This window comes from Phaenicophaeus curvirostris, chromosome 19 (assembly GCF_032191515.1).
Source record: "Phaenicophaeus curvirostris isolate KB17595 chromosome 19, BPBGC_Pcur_1.0, whole genome shotgun sequence".
NCBI lineage: Eukaryota > Metazoa > Chordata > Aves > Cuculiformes > Cuculidae > Phaenicophaeus > Phaenicophaeus curvirostris.
Window position 1 is genome coordinate 6,176,158 of NC_091410.1, and position 24,399 is coordinate 6,200,556.

Sequence of the window (24,399 nt, forward strand, 5' to 3'; positions counted from 1 at the left end):
CGTAACCATGAACAGGTTGTTATTTTCTCCTTCATGGCGTACTTGCCTGTAGCTCCAGCCCAGAAGCAATCCCTGCCCCTGAAAGCTGATGGCTAGATACACATCCATTTTGCCTTGTGATTGTTTTGAAACAAGTCAAAGCAGGACTCCTTGCAAATCCACCATAAAACAGAAGAAGCAAGAGAGGACACGGCTTGGAGTCAGGCAGTCCCCTCCCTCCTCCAATAAAGCTGACCTGTCTATAGGGCAACTGGAAAAACTTGAATCCAGCATCTCCCTTGTCTGAAAGGTGCCAACTTCAGCACACTCTAACCCTGCTACAGCTGACAAATTTGTTACACAGGCTGCCTGTAGCTCTGGCTCCTGAGCAGGCTCGAGAGCGCCACTTCAGCTCTGAGCAACGCACTCTTCAGCTGGCCTTCTTTGTGAGCTCTCAGTCAAGCTTCCCCCAGCATCAACTCCAGGACTGATCTTTCACTTTTGGCTTTTGAACTCTTGTCCCATCACTACACAGGGACCACTGAGTGGCCAGAAAATGATAGCTGTGTCAGTCCACCACTAAAACAAGATATGGATGGGTTTGAGTCTGTAGCCTGTTGTAGAACTGAAAAGAACTAGATCATCCTGGCAACCCCCACAGCACAGCACAGCACCTTGAAACGCAGCTGATTTCAAGGGAGCATCTAATATGTCTGAATTGTTATTTCACATAACACCAGAATACATTGCAGGTTTCTTGTATCTGTGAATCGCTGCCTTCTACATCACTGCCCTGCACAGGACTCTGGTCATTCGGGTTTTGTACAGCAGAACCAGGCTTTGCTCATCAACAGTGTCAGCTGAAACAAAGCTTTGCTAACGCCACATGCACATGAAACGCTCCAAGGGTAAGGAATCCCTGCCGCAACCCTAGAGGTTTGCATTACAATTGATTTGAGCCATGAGCATATTCAGAGCTGGAATATGTTGCTTCTCATTGACAGGTAGTACCTGACAATCCCTCTGCCCATCCCAAGTTGTGCAATACGTATCTCACCCTCTCCTCTTTATGAAAATCAGCGGCCTGCTGAGACATCGACCTTTAGCCCCCAGCAGAGGGAAAGATTAGCAGAGATGAACACCACAGGCACAGAAATGCTTACCTGTATCAGAGATGTAGTTTTACTCACCACAGCAAAGGGCTATTTTAACTCACACGGAGCTGTTAACTATTAACCCTGAGAGTTTAAGGGGAGATGGCCATATTTTTATTTACAACATAGCCTGCTTCTGCACAGCTCAAATCAAAAATTAAGTTCAAACAAAAAAAAAAAGCTTTTGTTGGTGATATCACAGACCTCAGAAGCTAGCACTGACACTGCTACTGAACACAAAGAGAACTGAAGATGTTTGCTCTAAGTTACAGGAAACCCACTCAACAGGTTTCACACCTACCTTGTATTCCTCCACACAACAGCAAAAACCAGCAAGGATTCCCCGTACAAGGTTCGGCTGTAGCTGCATTCCTTTGTTGTCCATACTTCCCGACAAGTTATTCTCTGTGGATTTAAGTGCAAGACATCAGTTATCAGAGGACCTAAGAGAGAAAAGTGAAACAATAACACAGGTTTTGTGATAGGAATAGAGGCAATGGGTATAAACTGGACAGGGGCAATTTAGACTAGACATGGGGAGGAATTTCTTCTCTATGAGAGTGGAGAGGCCCTGGCGCAGGTCACCCAGGGAAGCTGTGGCTGCCCCATCCCTGGAGGTGTTCAAGGCCAGGTTGGATGGGGCTTGGAGCCCCTGATCCAGTGGGAGGTGTCCCTGCCCATGGCAGGGGCGTTGGAACTAGATGATCTTTAAGGTCCCTTCCAACCCAAACTATTCTATGATTCTAGGTTTGAAAAGACTTTGAAGAAATATAATGGAGGTTCTTAGTCCAGGGTACAACCCTGCCTCCATCTACAGCAAAATGTTTCACTACTGCTCAAACTGAACTAGTACGATAGGAGATCTGTTGAATGATTACAGGCACTGAGACAGAGATCAGACACGGTTTTGCCATGTTCCTGGGCAGCCCTCATTAGCTTCTGGCAATTCTAGAGAGGCACAATACAGGTCTGGGTGTGCAGCAGGCAAGCAGCAACTCTGTGTCGCAAGATTTCCAACAGTCCTGAAGCACTGATAAGCAGCAATGGCTCCATTTCAGCCTTCCTCTTGCAAGCATCGTGCACTTTCCAGCACACTGCTTGGGAGAAGCTGCTTGTGAGTGACTACAAGGCTTTTTCTGGTTAATATGGTCCCAAAGGAAAATTCTGGAGGCAGCAAACATTTTCCTTCAACCTTCTCCATGTACCATTAGTGCAAAACTGGGGTTGTTTAGCCTGGAGAAGAGGAGGCTGAGGGGAGACCTCATTGCTCTCTCCAACTACCTGAAAGGAGGTTGTGGAGAGGAGGGTGCTGGCCTCTTCTCCCAAGTGACAGGGAACAGGACAAGAGGGAATGGCCTCAAGCTCCACCAGGGGAGGTTTAGGCTGGACATTAGGAAAAAATTTTTCATGGAAAGGGTCATTGGGCACTGGAACAGGCTGCCCAGGGAGGTGATTGAGTCACCTTTCCTGGAGGGGTTTAAGGGACGGGTGGATGATGTGCTGAGGGGACATAGTTTAGTGTTTGATAGGAATGGTTGGACTCGATGATCCTGTGGGTCTTTTCCAACCTGGTGATTCTATGAAACCAAGAGTCACGGGGAATAGCAAGATAACTACAACCAGGAAAAGGCAGCTTAACTTTTCTTGTAGGGGACTGTGCTGGCAATTGTGGAGAACACGTCCGCAGTACTCAGGACAGCCTGGTGAAAACTGAAGCCAAAAGCAGAGCTGCTCCCTTGTAAAGCTCTGTAAGAAGTATGATTTCTGGGATACACAGGGCTTCTAGAACATGGATGGGGAGATAACAAGTGAAGCACCTAACCCCGGGATTGGCAGCCTCCCAAGGGCCACAGACCAGATGCCAGCCTCCTTTTCCAAACAGTGAGTTTTGCCTGTTTCTCTGGTAGCCCTACCTCCAATCTCAGGAGGGGGGGTCTCTCATAGTGCAGAGACTCCAATCCCAGCACTGCTGCTCCATGTTCAGTGTATCCAGCTTCTAAAATCTATGCCCACAGCAGAAGTTCTTTCATTCTTCAGTGCTGTGAAAACAAGACCTTGTTAATTTTTTTTGTTCCAAGCAAACTCCACCTGGGACCATCAAGTGAAGACGATTATCTGTTAGCCCTTTTCCATCTTTAACAGTCCATTTAATTCCACATCCACTAAATTGCATCCTTAATTATATCCTGGACAGATAAAAGGCAGATTGGCCTTTCTATGTTGGGTTTTTTTATAAACAAACAGTATCTCCATTAGATTGTAAGTTGTGTGCGTTGTGGGTGTCAGCTAAAGTTTGAACTATGCCAACAATTCGTCTGTGTGCACATTCTCCAGGGGGCTGTGTATCAAATCCTGCTTTCTAGCCTGTGCCCGGCATGCTTTCAACTTTTCCATGGCTTTGGGCTGGGGAACAGAGGATCACAAGATGTACTTTAAGAATAAAGCTGTTCTAGGAATTGATCAAGTTTCACTGCAGGACAAACTTGACTTCCGGGGTCGTCCACATCATATCAAAACTGGTACTTGACTGACAGCCTGTGGAATAAGGACCTGCTAACGAAGCTGGGGATGTTTCGACCTGTTCGCTTGAAGATATAAGAACTGAGTGAGTTATAACTGGGAGAGAAAAAGAATGGATGTGACTGCTCAGTGGTCATGCCTGTGGGTTAGTAAAAAGGCTTGGCTTGGAAATGTTAGGTTCTTGTTTTCCCCTCCCAGTTCAGCAGTTCATCTTCAGAAGCACACGCTTTCAGGCTGGGAACCCAGGGAGGAAAGACATTACAAGAGCAAGCTCTGCATAGCTATTTGTCTTGCTTTCACCAAATAAAACCGATAACCCAAAAACTGCCAAGCTTGCTTTAATTCCATGCTCGCTGGCTATTTTCCAGCAAGCTCCTCTCTTTTGCGCCAAACCTTCTCACAAAAGACTGGCTAAACACCCAGAGACAATGGCATTTATTCGGGCAAAGACCCCACCTCTTCTACTGCTGCACTTGCAAGAATATCTGCAGTTTTGTCACAGAGCAAAGCCTCAGAGAACTGTGCCAGGGGGTGGGGAACAGCTTAGTGAGCCAACTGGTCTGTGCTCTCCACAGGCTGAAGTGCCCCAGGAGAGGAAGGCACAGTGGCTTTCATGGTGAAACACTAGCAAGTGCCTCCTTGGTGCCCACACAGTACAGCTGGAAAAGTTGTTGGGTTTTGATTAGTGCCATTTTGTCTGTTTGGTGTCCAGTCCCTCCCAGCTAATGCCCCAGTAAAGAAGCTGTCTTGAATCTATGTCGTAACACCTAATGACAGGAGTTCAAGGTCAAATATTTCCCCCTCTCCCACTCATTAATGGGAACACAGGCAGGTTCCTCTAGCTACATCCCATGAACAATGGAAAGTCCTCGCCTGAAGCAATCACTGGGAGATAGGGTATAAATGCTCTGAATTTGGGAAAATTACAGCCTCTCTTCACTGGAACTTATTTTAGTTCTCTCCAGAAGCACAATGACTTCCAGAGGAGTCATGTTATTGAGCATTTTCCCTGTGGCCACAGCCATAGGAGATAACTTTTCTGTATTGAGCAAAGCAGACTAAGTCTTGAATCACATTGCTTTTCTGCTTCTTGAGCCCTTCACCACTTACCCTGCCCTGCTGCAACACTGAAACAGCTCTGGGCCCAGCACTCCTTTCTCAGATACACAAAGCTAGGAAGACTGATAAGCCACTTCATCTGAGAATTAACAGAAAACCCAGAAAAAAACACTCCCAGCAACAATGGCTGGAAACGTCAGCTAGAGTTACACAGGCTGGAAAGAACCAGGGCTCTTTTATCCAAATGCCTCCCTCCAGAGCCTTTTGTCTGTGCCACCCCAGCAGGAAGCCTAGCACATCACCCGAGAGCTGACAGACAGAAAGACAAAACTGACACCACTTCAGGGCTGATTCGGGTTGTGCATTTTTTTCCCCTTTAAATTCTATTGATGGAAAGGAAGAAAATACTCTATTCCTTGGTCAGGAATCTCTCAGCAAGCTGTTCCTCCAAGGAGCAGGGCAGTACTGCAGACAGGTAAAGAGGTAATTTATTACACTCATGGCTAGCCCATCAGTAAAGCAGCTTCTCTAGCTCTTGTCCTGACAGCTGTCAGGAGCAGGAGCATTCGAGGATCCTTCACTGTTCCAGAGAAAGAAGTATAAGAATCACAAAGCCCAAATCCCTCTCTGCACCCCTGGCAAAAATGCAAGCATGTTATCTCAGCACTTCACATTTGGCTGCAAAACTCAGGTCCTGTAGTATCAATTGCAGAATCACATCTGTGCAGGGGTCTACTAATTTTAGAGCCAAAAGCGAACTAGTTCTTACTGAAGGTCTTTCCCATACTCTTCCCACTGAATCAACATCAGAAACTACCCCTCTTGACACCTGGCCAGACAAGTGAGCCATTTGGCATCCTTTGGGGTGAAAACTGCTAGAGGAATGTGAGATGTAAGCCTACTTCTTGAGTGGTATACATCATTGTGTCCCTGACTTACATTTGGAAAAACGTGGCCTCATGGTGCCTTCCTCTCTGTTCCTGACCGATGGACACATTGGAGAAGGGCAGTCACATTTTTAGCTGCAAGAGTGGCCTGACCACAGAAACCTGTGAGAAGCAAGATGGATTTACTGCTGGAAATCACATGCTTTTCCTCCCTTCTCTCTCTTTTGTCTAATTGCCTTCTATTTCATAGCTCTTCCTCTGCTGTATTTAGATACCTAGAGGGTCCTGTGCTACTGATCTCCATCCTCCTCCTGTTTATTTGTCAGAGGCTTTTGCCTGCCATGGAGAGAAGATAATTCTTTGCCAACCCAACAGCACAACACCCATCAACCTCACCCTAGGAAAACCCAGGGAAAAGTAATTACTTATCAGAAGAGCAGCACACTGTGCTATTGTAGTGGAAATGTGAGATCGTTGTGCCCAGGAAGGGCACGCCATTCCCTCCCAGTTCCCTGGCAGCTGCTTAGCATCTGTTGAATCCAGATTTGTTTCACAGGCCTTAGATCTGTGAGAAGGAAACTCCTGTTGCACCGGCTCAGCCAGATACAAGAGGACCAGCCAGCCTGTTTCAACAACATTATTCATCTCCTTCCGTGAGCTGCACTTCCTAAGATAGGTGTCACTCCAGTGAAAAGCATGGCACAGGGAAGTCAGGCAGGACATACACTGAGTGTCTTTGTTCCTAGCTCTGCAAACTCATATCTCAAACCTTGTGTCCCAGTTTTTAATTATCAAAGGAGAACAACCAGGTCTACAACAGGAACAGCCTAAGCTGTGCTGTTAACAGGACGATGCCAAATTCAGGTGGTGTCCAGCCCTTGTGCTGACCTCTGTGAGCCTGTTCTTACAGCTCCCTCCTCTGCAGCAGGTATTTCACACTGAGGCACTGTCCTTTCATCTAGGAGAAGTTATGCTGCAGAGCGACAGCAACAAAGGCTGGAAGAGACACCTTAAAACACCATCTCATGTGTTTCCAAACTTCAGTGATATCTAAACTCTCACTACTAGAAAGACATTGAGATGCTGGACCACACCCAGAGAAGGGCAACAGAGATGGGAAAGTGCCTGGAGCACAAGTCTTACAAGGAGTGGCTGAGGGAACCAGGGCTGTTTAGTCTGGGAAAGAGGAGGCTGAAAGAGACCTCATCGCTTTCTACAGCTCCCTGAAAGGAGGTTGTAGCAAGGTGGGTGTTGGCTTCTTCTTCCAAGTAACAAGTGATAGGACGAGAGGAAATGGCCTCAGGCTGCAGCAGGTGAGGTTTAGACTGGAAAAACCTCTTCATGGAAAGGGCTGTCCAGCATTGGAACAGGCTGCCCGGGGAAGTAATAGAGTTACCATCCCTGGAGGAATTTCAGAGACATGTAGATGTGTTGCTTAGGGACATGGTTAAGTGGTGGAGTTGGCAGCACTGAGTTTATAGTCGGACTCAAGGATCTTAAAGGTTTTTTCCAAACTAAACAATTCTATAAATCTATAAACCAGTCCTGTGACTCCAGATGTTAACTGGAGCTTGTTTATCTTTCAGCACTTGAGGTTTGCCTCCCTCTATCTAAGCAATCTACACCACTGTGTCATACTCCACTGACTGTCATCTTTGCTCTACCCCACCTTTCAGCTTGGTCAATGTTTGAGTTCATATTTACCCCTTGATACCGTAACTGTAGGTAAACGCAAAGCCGGTAAACTAATAATAATTGATATCTTAAGAGTAAATGCGCAAAACAATCAAGAGCAATAGAACACTGACAGCTCCATAAAAAAATAAGGACCTTTCCGGCTGTTTAACTATGGGTGCTACTCTGTGAAACCATATGGTAAAGCCCTTTGAGAATCCAAGAGCAAATAACAAGCACTTAGTTTTATAAAGTTTATGTAATTTACCCAAAACAATTGGAAATTACCTTACTGTGGTTCCTTCAGTGGATACTGAAAGGCAGTCATTGCCGAGAGGAACACGAGGAGCTATGCCACAGCACCACGCATTTTTCCAGACAAGTCTCTGAAATAGAGAGGAGAGAGCAGTAAAAGGCAGTTAATCACCTGAGAATTTAACCAGGATGGTGCCAACAGCCCCGCTTTTGCCCAGAGGTACGTGGATACCTTTTTGTTTTCAGTTTCACCCAGGCGCTGGTGGCTCCACCACAGCGTCCTTGGAGCCCTGACGGCTGAAGCCCCAGTGCTCCAGCAGCTCACAAGCCTGAGGTGGGATATTTGTTTTGCCACTCCTCAAATCTTTCAGTTGCATAGGAAGTCAATCATTTAAAAATATTTGAGTACATCAAGTCTCCCCCCAACCACATTGAAATAACCACACTGTCTCATGGACCGAATTCTAGGTCCTCCCTAAAATACAATCTGATTTGAGAATTAGATTTATCTCACATCTATAAAACATCTTTTTAACCCACATCTACAAACACACACCATCTCTTTCAAGATAAATAGGCAGCATTTTACTTGCGGAATTTCACATGGTTTGCTATCTAATCTACTCGAGGGAAAAAAAATTCCTCTCTTGTGTTGTGATCAGTTTTTGGCTTCTCTGTTTTCCTGCAAACCAACATCGCCTAGGGCTTGCAGCTGGACTGCAAGACAGTTTCTCTAGAAGGTCAGTTCCTTCAGTTGTTTACAGCTCCCTGGAGAATGCTGTACTCAGCCAGCCTCTCCCTTCTCTCAATATCAGCATTTGACAAGCTCTGGACTCACAACTTCAATTAAACCAGAAGACTGCAGTTCCATTTATGCATAAATAAATAGTGCATGCTTCACTAAAAAGGCCATTCTCTGTACATACCCCAAGCACAAGATTATATGCTACAAATTTGGAAGTGCACCACCGATCTGGAAAGTCAACAAAAATGGTTTCTGAAGGCTGCCAGAGCTTGTGCCAGGGACTCTAAGTTAGATATACTCAGTCACAGACCCTGTTCTACCTGCCCGCTCTGCTACCTGCACCTGAAACACCAAAATCAAGACAGGCTTGGCGATCACCAACATCACCAGGGTTTTCCTGCAGGCCAAACTGAATCACACTTGTGCCTACAAACCCTTGGTCAACAGCTTTATTAACCTGGTTTGAATCAGAGCAGACTCCAGGTGATCAAATCTTGTTCCAACACTGCAATTGGCAAGTGGAATTGATGCATGGAGAAGAGACAAGCAGAACCAGTAAACTACAGACCAGCCTTGCACGATCCCTTCCCATGTGCACCAAAATATGACTTTAAATAAAATACTTATCAACATCGTCAGCTAAATTACCTGAGGAGCACAGTCCCAGCACCCCATCTCCATCCTTCTCCAAAGCGAGCTGTATCCATGGATAGGTTGTGATATTTTGAGCTCACAAAGAAGGAAAGAGAATTGAGAACATGAGACAGGCAGCTAATGCAAAGCCCTGTCCTATTGTAGATTTGTTCAGAGAGAGAAAGAAGGTTTGTAGGAGGGGTTCTCAGCTCACAGCTCAGCTATCCCATCGCAAGCTTACGATGCCTGAGGTTGAGGGGAGAGAGCCATTGCCATCACCACAAGCTCTCCCATTTTAGAACAACATTATGGACGAGCCTTAGGCTCCCAGATGCTAACCCGATGTGTCTGCATGTGTGTGATCACAGAGTCATTGGAACAGTCCCATCTTCTCAGCTGTCAGCCCCTGTGACTGCAGAGAGCAGGAAAAAGCCCACTGTATTTTAAAACCATCAGCAAAAGGGTGTCTGCCCCATCTCTTGTTGAAGAAAGGTGAGCAGGGACATCAACACCATTGTCATGGGCTTCTCAGTACAAATATTACCAAACAGTCATGCATGGTGCAGATCAATCCTGGGTACAGACTATCTATGTACAAAGACAACCCACCCTTTACTAAGAAACCATTTCCCACAGAAGACTAGCGGAGAAGCTGGCACAAAGGATGGTGGGAGCCAAGAGAGAGCAGGCGCTGCTCCCGCAGCTCCATGGGATCCCACCCAGACAGGCTGCATTGCTCAGGTGCCAAGATACACCTCTGTCATGAAGAAGAAACACGCGGAATAGAGGGGCCTCCTAAGATAGCACTTCTGCGGGAAACCAGTGCAAAGGTACTGGATGTGGGTTCATCACCTTCTCTGCCAGTGCATCCAAAGTTTTGCAAGGATAAAGATGCCGCTCCCCACCAGCGCCAGCAACAGAGAAGCTGACTAGCAGCCTAGCATGGATGAAAGGGCATCTCATAAACCTGCAGCATCGCTGCTGAGATGACTGCTGAGCTGCAGGTGAAACAGGAAAATGCAAGAGGAGAGAGGCCATCCCAGTTTTTGCCTGCACAAGTTCTCAGCCTGCAGAACAGGAAACCACTTGCTAACACCACAGTCAGCAGGATCTTCACAGTCAGAACTGCACCTTGTCCCAGGCAGAACATTTCAGTGGTGAACACTTCCCAGGAGGCATTTCTTCAAGGTCCAAGAGTCACTGGTGCAGAGTTCTCTTTTTACGAGTTTATATCACCCAGGAACCCCTCCCTCCTGCAGTAAGTCACACTCTCAGTTAAATTAACACCAGATTTTCTCTCCTAGTTTTGCTTTCCATTCTATCTGTGAGAACAGGGGAAAAAAAGGAAGGCTTGGGAGCAGAGTCCTTTGCAGATGCCAGGGGCAGCACAAAGGATTGCTGTACCTTCTAGTTACCTGAATGATGTGTTAAATCAAACAGCCAAACAGCAAATGCTCCCCCTCAATGGTGCTGACAGGAGCTAAAAAAACCCCAAAAACCCAACAAAGGTGATGTGTAGGACAGCATGCAATTTCCTCGGGACATTTTAGGGAACCATGTCATCAACACAAACCCACCCACTGCCAGTTTAACAGTGCAACTGTAGGACTGTTGAACCTGTCATGGTCTACACGTGGAATGAGAGTGAAGGACTGAGGAACGGCACTCTTGGGTGTCCATAGGCAGCTTGGAAATAGCTGTAAGATAAAATCCCTCCCTAAAACCAAGTTTTCAGAATTCCTCTGCCTCTATCTCAGGGTGACTGTGTTCATATGTGGCAGTACTCTCCTCTTCACTAATGTCATGCAGTTCTATCCTTCCCCAAGGACAGAGGATGAGATGTAGAAATCCTTTATTGCAGGACAAAGGAACACAGCCCATCGAAGAAAAAGAATCGGAAACACTCAACCTACAATTTTCCTGCGGTATTGCCTGAAATAAAGTCTTCTTGCTACAAAGCTGATTTAAGTGTGTGGGTGTGAAAATTTCAGCGTAATCTGTATAGAGAAAAGCTGGGGTTTCTATTTTCTCCATCCAGTTCCCACTGCTCTTTCTACTGCTAAAATGCAGGTAACACCCTGTGTAATTCATCCAATCACTTCACATCACAGTGGAAAAACAAACAAAACAAAGACCATGGAAGAGGAACAGACACCATCTACCCAGGCAATCAAAACTGAAGTGCACAAATGCATACACAGAAATCTTACAAAAAAAAACCCAAAACAAACGAAGTTCAAGGTTCAGCAGGTGTGAGTCTCTCCCCAGCCACTCTGACTACACGTAGACCACATCTTCGAAACATCCAGAAGCTATAACTCCCTCCATTTTGCGAAAGACAGAGCTGTAACTTCCAAGACAAAAGTCAGGTGCTGGGACAAGCCTAGGCAGTCAGTCATTCTACCTCCCAGCAAATCTGTTTCCCAGTGCTGTTCCAGTTTATCCACCCAGTTGCATCATCAGTAAGTCCCTCTTCCCTCGAAAGGTCAGAGTCATCTCCATTAGCTGTTGGGCTGTAACATTTCTCCTCCAAAACGAAACTGCTGGGATTTTAAACAGTCCTTGCTGACATGCATGAACACACTCACACAAATTGAGTGAGAGCCACAGGGAATTTGGGGTGACAGGAGGGATTAGAGAGATCCCTTTCTTCAATGGGAAGCCATCACCCTGAGCCCAAACAGCTTGGGATGAGAGACCAAGGAATGAATCTGATGCTGCTATTCATCTGAAGTCAGGACTTGCTGCACGTATGAACCACTGGCATCCTCAAAACAAGATACTAACTCTTCTGAGCTTTCCCCCATGTTTGCAGCAGCCAGTCCCCAGAGGCCAGTCAGTCCCATCCATGCCTGCATCCCTCCCAGTCAGCTCTGGATTAGCTCAGACACAGGTGCCGTAGGCACACGAGCACCAACAGAAGCCTTGCCAGTGACACAGGATGCAATGCTCTGCACTGAGCCAGTGCCATCGCACAGAGCGTTTTACCTGTTCTCCACAGACAATGATCATCAGAAAGATTTAGTGCCAGCACACTGCACTTTTCCCTGCAAAGTTCTCTGCTACCAGAATTCGTGGTACATGGAAGCTGCAAGGAGCCAACAGCCTGTGTTGCTGGAAGGCACTAAAAATTCAAAGTATCACCTTTCAGAAGAGTTACTGAACCGGTATGGCCATCTTCACTTACTGCAAATGAAACACTTTCACCATTTCCCTTCCCACCCTTCCATTTCCCTAAACCCAGCACTCTGAACTGAGTTAATTTCTACTTCCATCAATTACCAGTAGCAAAATTTCAACAAGTGAGTCATAGGCAAAACAATGTCTCACACCACACAGGCCACTACTCTTTGTTTCCTTTCCAATAAAGGGCTGTGATGTTGACAAGGAAAGCAAATTACAGAGGCAATGATCCACAAAGTCCTCTCTGTAAGGGTCACGGCTATAGCTTTAAGAGAGTTATAAAACAATAAAATAAAGTTACAAGGGCATTAGAACAATGTCAAATAAGTTGCAAATACCTACTTCAGATCTTATCTGATGCTATGGGAGCTGACACTATGGTAGGCAAAGAAGCCCTCAGACTCAAGTCCTGGCCTCTGGAAAGGTGGTTTCCTCCAAGGAATGTGTCTTCTCTTCCCCACAATGTAGTATAAATACAGACTCTGGAAACAAGCTTTTCCACCAGCAGCTCCGAGCAAGGTCATCGTGCTTGACTTGAGCCAACAAAGGCTCATCCCACAGGTGAAACAGAGCTCAGCTCCTGGGGGCTGGTGGATTGAGGGAAGATTTAAATGAGATTTTTCAGAAAAGTTCTGGTCTTGACCAAAAGGAATTACTCAGAAAACATGAGTTTTCCCACCTGTAGTTGTTAGCTAAGCTCAGTCAGTCTCAGGAATGCTGGATAACAGGTGGGTTTCAGCATACAGGATTTGTGAGAGATTTGCTAAAGAGAAAAGGACTGTGGATACCCTTCTTCATTCCCTTTGGGGCAGAGCAGAGCTTGGTCTCTTCAGCCAGAGCTGGGCAGGACCTCTCTGCTGCTTGGATACAACAGCAGCACCACCCTGTGGATAAACAGTACTCACTTTTACTCTCCCACCATACACTGATCTACCGAAAATGCAGTATGTAAACCTGCTTCCAATTCTGAGCACTTTAGGGTTTCCATTTACCTTCACCTTAGGTTAGAAAAGGGGAGACATTTAGGGAAGAGCAGTAACAAATAGCTCCAAAAAGAATCATGCTTCCTACTGCCCAGCAGCTCTGTCACCAGCAGTGTCTCTCTCCAAGCATGGCAACCTTAACCGCTGTAGGGGTGGAAAAACGGACCCCACGGGAGGGAAGCGCTCACCATGCCTCATCCTTGGGTATTACCACTGGAAATAACCTCAAATTCAGGTGTGTGGCAGTAAGTCTGCATGGGACCAGAGGAGAAGGCATGCAGCCTCCCCTGCCACCTCTGGCTCATTTAGCTCTGCCAGTTTTGGAGAAGTGTGGAGCCTGCTTAGGATTCCCCAGGACAATGCTGGTTGCTGTTTCTTCTCATTCTGTAGCAGCATCCCTAACAATTTGGCTTAACACGTGAAAACAGCCACAAGCCCCACAGCAGGTACGACACTTCCCTCGCACAGAAAATAAAATCAATTATCCCCTTTATCTGAGACAAACAAAGGTGAAACAAACCACGTAATACCTCCTCTTTGTTAGTTTATCGTTCCTAATACAACTGAGCAGCTGCCAAATGCCAGAAGCATACAGCATTCCCAGCAGCTGATCCCATCATGGCTCACTCACTACATATACACATCCCTATTTGCTTCAGAAATTAAGAAAGCATTCCAGACAAGAGATGTTCCCCTTTAGAAAAGGGAGAGTCTTGCAGCTATCCAGAGCTGTTGGCTGGGAACCAGGGAATGGATGTGCTTAATGTGCAATAGATCTATTCTACATTTAAAAGAAAACCACAAGGACATCCACGTTTTCCTGTTTGCATCCTAGTGGAAAGGCAGATTCGAAACCACAGTACTAGCACTACACCCTCATCTCCTGAGCTCATCTTTAGGAATTCTTACCACCCAGTGCTACTTCCATAACTCAGTCTGAACATGTACTCATACAATAGAACCTCTGCTGCTTCGCTTGGCATTTAGAGGACTCACAGGAACAACCACATTCCTTGAATGTGCCAAAATCCCTTGAAACACCTTTGTGAGAAAAGCCTTAGTCATATATGGAGAAAGGAAAATCAACCAAAGTGCTGTTCACTTGTCACAAACAGAGGGCAGTGCACACCAATGTATATTTTCCACCTCTCCTGAGGTTACGGTGGCCAGACCGCTTCCAGGTAAGTGTAGGCAGAAAAGGCTGCAACACCAACGGTTCTACTGGGACGCTGCTCTTTGGCTGTTTTTACAGTCCTTATGTAACACCAAAACGCAATTCACCGACAGCAGTGTGGGTAGGAACAAAGGTGAAAGCACCTTCTTAACACAGGAGATGCTTTATACCACACATCCTCTGGTTGATTGCCATCAGTTACACTTCAGTTTCAGAACTCGTTATTTCACTCCTCAAAGGAAATGAGAGTCTCTAAAACGGACTATTCTCTACAACATGACTTTTTAACTTTTTATAACCCTCCACTACTCAATCACATCCCTAAGCACTTCATATACCTGTCTTTAAACTCCCTCTAGGGATGGCATCTCAATCACCTCCCTGGGCAGCCTCTGCCAGGGACTGAGAACCGTTTTGTTGAAGAAATTTTTCCCAACGCCCAGTCTGAATCTCCCCGATGCAGCTTGAAGCTATTCCCTCTTCCCTATCACTTGTTACCTGGGAGAAGAGACCAACATCCACCTTGCTACAACCTCCTTTCCAGGCAGTTGTAGAGTGATAAGGTTTCCTCTCAGCCTCCTTTTCTCCAGGCTGAACAATCCCAGTTCCCTCAGCTGCTCCTCGTAACACTTGTGCTCTGGCCCTTTCCCTGTCTCTGGATTCGCTCCAGGACCTCAATGTCCTTCTTTGAGTGAGGGACCCAAAACTGAACCCAGGATTCAAGGTGCAGCCTCACCAGTGCTGACTGCAGGGGCAGAATCTCTGTCCTGCTGGCCAGTTTCTGATTCAAGCCAGGAGGCTGTTGGCCTTCTCGGCCACCTGGGTCACTCCTGGCTCGCGTTCGGCTGCTGCCAACCAGCACCCCCAGGTCCTTTTCTACCTGGCAGCTTTCCAGCTGCTTTTCCCCAAGCCTGGAGCGCTGTGTGGGGTTGTTGTGTCGCAAATGCAGGACCCCGAATTGAATCTTGTTGCACTCCAGCCTGTCCAGCCCCCTCCGCGGAGCCTCTCTGCCTTCCAGCAGACCCACACTCCCATCCAGTCTGGTGCCACCCGCGAACTGAGGGAGTCCTCAATGCCCTCACCCAGATCACGGGTCAAGACATCGAACAGGACCGCTCCCATGACTGAGCCCAAAGCGACAGCCTCTCCCTCCCAGCCCCAGCGCCATTTTGTGGTGACGCGAGGAGCGCGACCCCGCCCCGCCCCGCCGCGGCGGCTACGGCGTCCGGCCAGGGACAAAGCGGCGCCGCGCGCGTTGCGGACGGGGCCGAGGGGGGACACGAGCGTGCGATGGCAATAGCAGCGCCCTGCTCCCCTCCCCAGGGAGCAGATGTGGCTGGGCATGAGCTGCTCCCAGCCATGGGGTGATCCCTGAATTACAGAATCACCAGGTTGGAAAGGACCCACTGGATCATCGAGTCCAACCATTCCCATCAATCACTAAACCATGTCCCTCAGCACCTCGTCCACCCGTCCCTTAAACCCCTCCAGGGAAGGTGACTCAACCCCCTCCCTGGGCAGCCTGTTCCAGTGCCCAATCACCCTTTCCATGAAAAATGTTTTTGCTGATGTCCAGCCTGAACCTCCCCTGGTGGAGCTTGAGGCCATTCCCTCTCGTCCTGTCCCCTGTCACTTGGGAGAAGAGCCCAGCTCCCTCCTCTCCACAACCTCCTTTCAGGTAGTTGGAGAGAGCAATGAGGTCTCCCCTCAGCCTCCTCTTCTCCAGGCTAAACACCCCCAGCTCCCTCAGCTGCTCCTCATAAGGCCTGTTCTCCAGCCCCTTCACCAGCAGGCGTGGCCAGCCATGAGCTTCTCCCTGCCTCAAGAGCAATCCTAAGGGAGCAGATGTGGCCATGAGCTGCTCCCAGCCACGAGATTGATCCCTGAGTGCAGGCATGAGCTGCTCCTGGCTGTAGGAGCAATCCTGGCAGCAGTCAAGGCCAGGGGAGCAGGCGTGACTGGGCATGAGCTTGATGCTGCGAAAACTGGTGAGACCACTCTTCGTGCCGTGGCAGCACTGGTGAGACCGCTCCTCGAATCCTGTGTTCAGTTCTGGGCCCCTCACCACAAGAAGGATGTTGAGGCTCTGGAGCGAGTCCAGAGAAGAGCAACGAAGCTGGTGAAGGGGCTGGAGAACAGGCCTTATGAGGAACGGCTGAGAGAGCTGGGGGTGTTTAGCCTGGAGAAGAGGAGGCTGAGGGGAGACCTCATTGCTCTCTCCAACTACCTGAAAGGAGGTTGTGGAGAGGAGGGAGCTGGGCTCTTCTGCCAAGTGACAGGGGACAGGACGAGAGGGAATGGCCTCAAGCTCTGCCGGGGGAGGTTTAAGCTGGACATTAGGAAAAAATATTTCACGGAAAGGGTCATTGGTCCCTGGCAGAGGCTGCCCAGGGAGGGGGTTGAGTCACCTTCCCCGGTGGGGTTTAAAGAACGGGTGGACGAGGTGCTGAGGGACATGGTTTAGTGAATTATAGGAATGGTTGGACTCGATGATCTGGTGGGTCTCTTCCAACCTGGTTATTCTATGATTCTATGAAAAAGGCCAAACTCAATAATCAATGCCAATTTGATTATTATGCAGATATTCCTTTAATATATAATATGATGTCGGACACACAGGGGGTCACTTCACCTAATGTGTGTCCATTGAGGCTGGTTACAGGACTTTTATACTGGTTAAACATACATATTCATATAGATTTGGAGAAACACTGCTTAGGTATTCCAGGAAATATTTGTTAAACATATGTAGAACTCATTATCGTATCTCATCACCCACTCTCGTATGTACATCACAGTTCCTTTGTGTCTTCAGAATCCTCTGATGGTCTTTCTGTTACCTCCTTCCTCACTGTGTCCTCTTGGTGAGCTCAGGTCTGTCCTTTGTTCCTGCTGGGGGACTGTCCTTGTTTCAACTAGTAAACAAGCTAAACTCCTGCTACAATCACATTCTTTCTTACTGCAAGCTGGCCAAGATTTGATTCTTATTATTTTTATTATTCTTAATGATTTATTCCTTCTTTCAAGCTTCTGGCCACAGGGGCTATTCCAGGGAATAAGGCCACTGCAGCAATCCTAGGGGAGCAGACGTAGCAGCGGCTGGGGCTCACAAGACGCCAGGGCCATGAGCAGACCCTCAGCACTATAAAATATTCTGTAAAGTCTACAGGACAAGCACAAAAAAAAAATCAAATAAACCCTATCTCTCCTTTGCTTACCTTCAAGAAGAGCTTTAGAAAAGATCCTGCCTTCAGTTTTGAATGAGAGAGAAGTCCCACATGCAAATTTCCTCTTTCTTTCCTTGCATGTTTGACAAAGGAAATTGTGGCTTAGGGACACAGCAAGCTGGCAGCCTGCGTGGTGTTTCGCATCATGAGAGTCCTTTTGCCACTTAAGTCTTTAATGTTGAATAAGCAGAGGTAATTTTCAGACATTAAATTTAGATTAAATCATGATTTGGTAGTAAAACCAGCTTGATTTCATAATACGTATGCCTTCACCTAAGTGAAAGCAATTAGAAGATGTAATTATTCTTAGAAGTCAAATAGTTCAGTGTTACCGAATACACTGTAGTGGGAAACAGAGAGCAGGTAATGAGATATTTGGTTTCTCAGAGCCAAAAGGATTACACAAAATAAAGCAAACCTAATCTTTTAAGCAATCATTCCCTAAAGCTGGGTTCAGAAAATGTTGCCTCCCTTTGTTGGCAGTTATTAAAACTGAGAGAATCCTTCCTGATAATAAAGAATTTGACAGGATTTCTTAGGCAAGAGAAGTCTACCAGAAACATTCAGTTAAAATTAAGAACGCTTGTTGATTTACTCTATCCAAACTTCCAAGGGTGAGTCCAAACTGTGCAAAATACTTGATAAACTCACAGAGCTTTCCTAAGTATGTTGTTTCCCCACATAATTTTTTATTTTATGAAAACAGGTCAGAATTGTACACAATCATCCTTGTCAAAATGCCAGACACCTTTCTGGACTAATGTTACCAGTGCCAAGAGGCGAAGAAATTGTGTTTCCAGGCTGAAGTTAGCTGCTGGTTTCTCAGGCGTGAAGATGAACTCAACAGGGTCAGCCGGAACCACCTCAGATTTGTTTCAGAAAGCCAGCGTGATGGAGGATGAAGTGTTCTTTCCAAGGAGATGAGAGCAGCAACTCACCTCTAACTGGCATACTAATGCCATGGCTTTGGCTATTAATTTTCTAGCTGTGGGCCTGGAAGCCTCTCTGCCAAGAGAGGTGGGGCAGTCTCCATCCTTGGAAGCTTTCAAGGCTCGATAGGATAAAGCCCTGAGTAGCTTGGCTTGGTCTCATAGCTGATGCTGCTTTGAGCAGGAGGCTGGACTACAGCCTTCTTTAGGTCCCTTCCAACCTCAGCTACTCCACGATTCTATTATTTTCTACATCTGTTATAGTCTACATCTATAATCTTTGGCTTTCTTCAGATATCAAACTGATAAAGGTTTGAAGGTGTATTTTTATAAAGCATGGCCAGAAAATAGTTATGAGTTTAACTATTTGTCTGACTGAGACATATGATCCAGCCAGAAAGAGGTAAAAATCTCTGTATGAGGTGAAAATATCCAATAGATCTTCAAGGAAAGATTATAAAAAGGTGAGAAATTATGTCTTTTGAAATATTTAGCACAGACCTTTATGTATTTGCGAAACAATCTGGAACTGCAAAATAACTACTGAAACAAGTTTATAGCGCTACAGTCTCCAGTGTGCTGCATAATAAAGACCAAGATGACTTTTGGGCATAGTCTCCACTGGCTGCAAGGTTATATATCGTACAGTCTAAGCTGCTCCTTCATGTCTCCTTCAGACATCTCTCCAAATGTGTCACTTTTTTCCTTCATGAGCCTGAAGATGGCAGCCAGCTGCTCTCTCTGAACCCTGTCAAGAAGAAAAGGAGAAGTAGGAATAGCGGGTTCCCAGAAGGCACTTTGAGCAAGAACACCGTGGTCAAGGGAAGCACAAAGCCAAATGCAGGTCATTTTACAAGCCTTACTGGGTGCAGGAAATCTGCCTATGTGAGATGAGAAAGAGAAAGCCTCTGGTTCTCCTTCCTCCAGCTTCCCATCAACCTGATTATCTCTCACATCTCTCTGCAGTTCTTTAAATACGGACATAAACCAGACTGCTTTAAAACCATCTTTGGAGTTTCTTAGGACTTACCTATGCCCAAAGTTTCAGGATAACTCGACGTGGAATTTCATAAGACCAACATAAGACCTTCTTGCTCTCTGCAACTACCTAAAAGGAAGTTGTGGAGAGGAGGGAGCTGGGCTCCCAAGTGACAGGGGACAGGACGAGAGGGAATGGCCTCAAGCTCCGCCAGGGGAGGTTTAGGCTGGATATTAGGAAAATTTTTTTCACAGAAAGGGTCATTGGGCACTGGAACAGGCTGCCCAGGGAGGGAGTTGGGTCACCTTCCCTGGAGGGGTTTAAAGGACGGGTGGACAAGGTGCTGAGGGACATAGTTTAGTATTTGATAGGAATGGTTGGACTCGATGATCCTGTGGGTCTTTTCCAACCTGGTGATTCTATGATTCTATGATATCTCAGTTTAGCAGACTCCATAATAAAATCAGATTAAGCTTCATCAACACAGTGTCCTTTAATTCTGTAATAAACGTATGTAGAAACCTTAAAAATAGAGACTAGACTGCCTTCCAGTGTGGATATGACTTTTAATCAGCCACAGGAAGATAAGATCACAGATACAAAACTGCTTTGATTCAAGGATTCATTTGCCAGTGTCAGATGGTGAGATGGACTCATGTAGCCAGTGATGCCACAAGGTGAACCCTATGTGGGCAGAGGCGAAGCAGTGGACCACCTAGCTCAGATTCCAGCCCTAGAAAGTCTCATGGTAGATGATTAACACCCTTCTTGCCATAACAGATGATATCCTGATTTTTCCCTAACCTGACACAGTTCAGCATTGCTGTATGTCCTGCAGGATGAAGACTGGTGTCTGTCACAGGGCTATATCTGAGGGAGCTTGGTCAGAGGGCTTATACTGGTCATACATCTACTGATTATCAGTCAGAGATACAGAAGGGTGGGCAGCACAGGAGTGTCATTCGTTTGCAAGTAGCTCATGAACTGGTGCAGCTGTCTATGAAATCCTCTTTCAGGGCAAAATGAACGTGCTCCTTGGCTCCAGTCAGGGCTGACTGTGGCTGGTTCATCCTCCCTGCTGGACTCCTACCTAGTTGAGATCATATTGCGGTACTGCCGAGCACTTCTCATACATCACTCTCCTGTGTGAGATTAAAAGAACTAATGAAGTTGTGGTGCTGTATGGATGTAAGAAGGGAGAAGCAGTTTCTGTTACTTCAAGGCTCATTTTACCCTTGTGTGACTGCAGGGCAGCACAGATCAGCCACAATTCTAGCTCCTCCTGCCTATTTAGCATCTTTAGACCTGTCCTGGGTGAGAAAGACAGACTCTGGCTTTTACTTCCACATTGTCACCCTGTCAGGAGCCCTCTGTCCCCATCACAGCCAGCATAAGGCTTTAATACACTGTAATTAATCTATTTAAACGCAAGCCATTAGTTAACTGGGACAAGCCCTGTGTGGTCAAGCTATGAGCTGTTCCAGTAATTGGAGGGGTAAAAATACCTATTGACGGGCGAAGCCAGGACACAATCTTTGCTTGAGAGAATGGAGGAGAGCATTAACACATCGGAAGCAACCACACCGTGAACAAGATTGATGGAAGGAGATGGTCAGGAACAAGCAGAGAAGCCTTTGCATGCTGAGCGCCTGCCAAGTGGGGCTCTGCATTTTCCCCTCTCCTGGGCTAAGTCCCAGCAGGAGCAGGAACACCAGGCTGCCCTCCCAGCACCACCAAAGCAGGCAGGGCAGGGGAAAAAAGCAGATCCTGGCAAAAGAAAGCTCATTTGCCAATTCTTTCTCATTGCAATTAACATGTGATTGTCCTAAGGCCAAACATATCCTGATAACGATGTGCGATCTTTTGGTTATGAAAGCTCTGGCCACAGGCTGTCAGGCTGCCTGGATTTCTCTCTCCTCTGTAATTTTTGTGCTCACACGAATAGCATCCAACTGCCCTTTCCAGATGAGAGGAAGGGAAGCACAGTCGTCAGCTATCGATATTTCATTTTAGATCACTGCTGGGCACCAGAGGGCACATTTCCAGTCTGGTCAGAGAAATTCAATACACAGCTTTGCCTGATGTGTCTGAAATGCGTGCCAGCTAATAGCGCTCCACATAGGTCTGCATCCCTCGCCCATAATTTCACAGACATTAACACTGCTGAGGCCTCCCCTAAGGCTCATTTCCTTGTTTCCAAACCTCCAAAAATCAAGATCACAGACAATATTCACTCTATTTTTTAAAGCACAACATCAATGCGTTTGGCCTCAACTTTAGATGTCATGACTGTGCATTTGAAGAGCAGAAATAAAAAAAAAAAAAGAGCTGTGACTGCTGTTACTTCTCTAGGCTACATAATCTACAACAAAGGGACAGCAAAATAAAGATAAAGAGAGAAAAGAGCCTGGGAAGGAAGAGTCAGGCATTGAAAACATGAAACTGATTTCCAAAAGGAGCTTCTCCTATCAAAGGTGACCTTGCAAAACAACTTTGTAGTGCTCCAGGTTGTTTTCATTTTGATGATTTCAAATCAAACCTACCCCATTCACAAATAAAATCATTCTCCACTCCCATAAGCGCTGTCCTCAAAACTTCGTGGAATCAGGAGGTCAAACAGGATTTTACTTATTGCTGACAAAATAGATTAATTAAGGATTTTCAAAGCAGCCTAATTCTTCTTGATAGGCAATTGAATTTGCATCCTTTACTCCCTTAGGCTCTTTTTAGATATTTCAGTTCAAGGCTTGTACAATTAACTGGAGGTTTGGGGCAGTAAGCCATAGGTTTGTTAAAGATCTCCAATTCAAGGACTGAGAGGCACGCCTGTTCACAGCAGCCTAAATCCTGGGCAGAGCTCTGCTTTGGGGACGTTATGAATTGCTCTGCAGCCAAACAAGACCAGGATCCTGCTGCAACATTGCATCGCTCGAGCAGAAATAAGGGAAAATCCCTGACTTTTGCCACTGGTCTGAATCTATTGTTAAGGAAGCCTGTGGTATCATTTATGGGGTAAAAGGCATTGGAAGGCAGAATGCACCTCTAACCTAAAATCTAGATTTTCAACACAAGTCTCTTGAGGAAGAAGTTGCAAGGGAGAACAAGCACAAACCAAATAAACTATTCAAAGGTTTATTGGACCAAACAAAGGCAATTTTTACAGATTCAAGCCACTAGAATTACAGTCCTTAATATAAGAGCCACTATCAGATACAAAACAAACAAACAAAACAAACAAAAGTAAAAAATACCCAGACAGCCATTTGAGTTGAAGAAATAGCTTGACTCGCTGCCACTAGCAAAAATCTGGACTCGACTATAGACTTTGCTCGATGTACATATTGCCATGTAACTTACACATAATGTATATAAGGCATTCTTTGCATAGTTGGGTGCTCGGGACACAGTCAGCCAGCCAGCACTGAGGGGAGACAGCTGCTGTACCAGCGGGACGCTGAAGCAGGGGGTCCAGATGTGCCTAAATCCATATGCAAACCCCTGAACACGCTTGCAGTTGTCGGCTGGGAAGGGGTAGCCCAGCCTCTTCTAAAGCTGAAGCCTCCTGCTGTTCTTTAAATGAGCCCTTTTATTAAGAGTTTGCCAACCCCAGGCGCTGGAAAGGACAACTGTGTACAAGGTTTCAAGTATTGTCTGCATAGGAATTAAAAAGGGAGGAAAGAAAAAGCAGCCTGTTTGGTTTCTGATATGTTTGCAGCCTTAGCTGAGAGGCAATTGTCCTGCAGTGGGAAAGAAACTTTGAAGGACACATCCCCACCCAGCCTGGTGTTTCTACAACATTGCTAGAGGACTCAGTTTCTCTTCTCACTCTCACAAACCAGCTGGGTTTGATTTGAACCTGCTGTGTCTGAAGCAGATACACGTGCCCAGCTGAATTAATCTTCTATATCGCAGAGCTGAGGAGCGGTGCTGAGCTCTGGCTCCAGTGGACAAACCACAGGGATAGCAAGAGGAGAGGGCACCAGAAAAGCATGCAGGCAGAGGAATGGGGAGGGTTATCTCTTCCAGAATTCCCACTATCTCATCCTGAGCCTTGATGCCATAGCTACCTCCTTGGGTCTCTCCTCTGGGGAACCAGAGTAGGGAAAAGTGAGATTCCAGATATTAACAGAAGCCAAAATGTGGTCTCATAAACCTCCACCACCAGCAGAACTGCTAAACTATCCATCTTCATCACTTCTCAAGTCTTCTGCCTACCTACAGAATCAGCTCTCTGCTAAAATAACTACAAAAGCAAGATTTGAGTCAGTCCAGTTACCATCTGCCATCCCTCACTTGGACCCCACTTTGTCCCTCTGCCCCTCAGCATAAAGCAGTTTAGTTCAACATTTGAAATCAGAGGCAGTTCCCACCCCTCAGCAGCAAGGAGGAGTTTGGCCCCAGGAAGAAACAACTTGATCGTCTGGTACAAGGTCCAGGCTGGTCTGGGAGAAGAGCTATGGTTCTCCCACCCCAATAAAGGAACACCACAGATTTCATGGCCTAATACAGCGTGATGAACACGACGAATAGACTACCTGCATATTTAGTGTCCAGCTTGGGTTCTCTTTGGGGGAGAGGGAGAAAGTTTCATCCCAGCCCCCCAAACACAACTCAAGTCACTGCTTGGGCTCAGCCCCAGTCCATGGAGCCACACAACAGCATCTCCTCAAACTTGACACCACAGGATTTTCTGGACAACTCAACTTCAGACTGAGAGGGGATCCCAAGTTTTGAGGGTTTATGGGTTTCTGTTATGGGTGTGGTTGGTTGGTTTTGGTATTTCTTTCAAGCCTTTAAGGATGCCAAGGGATGCCTTTAGGAGGAGGCTAGGGACAACTTCATATAGTCTTCAGTTCTGCAAAGAGAAACAGGGAGAGAAGAGAAATCATTTCAGTCATTTCACCCCTCAGGTTGGTTCATTATTCACATAAATGAGCAGGGGGCAAAATCTGTGTGTGTGGAAAGGCAAGACAACTTCCCACGTCAGGGCAGAACAAGCTGCTGTTTGCAAACCTCTT

General features: G+C 46.5%; 1 protein-coding gene and 1 long non-coding RNA gene across 2 annotated transcripts in view; both read right to left on the minus strand.

The window, feature by feature from the left end:
- Positions 1–1,465: 1,465 nt before the first annotated feature.
- LOC138728780 (uncharacterized) lies at positions 1,466–7,857 on the minus strand. Its single transcript, XR_011338755.1, has 3 exons — positions 7,761–7,857; positions 7,562–7,659; positions 1,466–1,576 (listed from the first exon to the last, which is right to left on the minus strand). It is a non-coding gene; the product is annotated as an uncharacterized lncRNA (long non-coding RNA).
- A 10,283-nt stretch (positions 7,858–18,140) lies between these two features.
- The window catches only part of MXRA7 (matrix remodeling associated 7), a 32,145-nt gene continuing 25,886 nt past the window's right edge, over positions 18,141–24,399 (minus strand). Inside the window, 1 exon segment of the mRNA XM_069872877.1 lies at positions 18,141–19,150. Within this exon segment, the coding sequence (XP_069728978.1) occupies positions 19,036–19,150 (115 nt within the window). The 3' untranslated portion in view covers positions 18,141–19,035.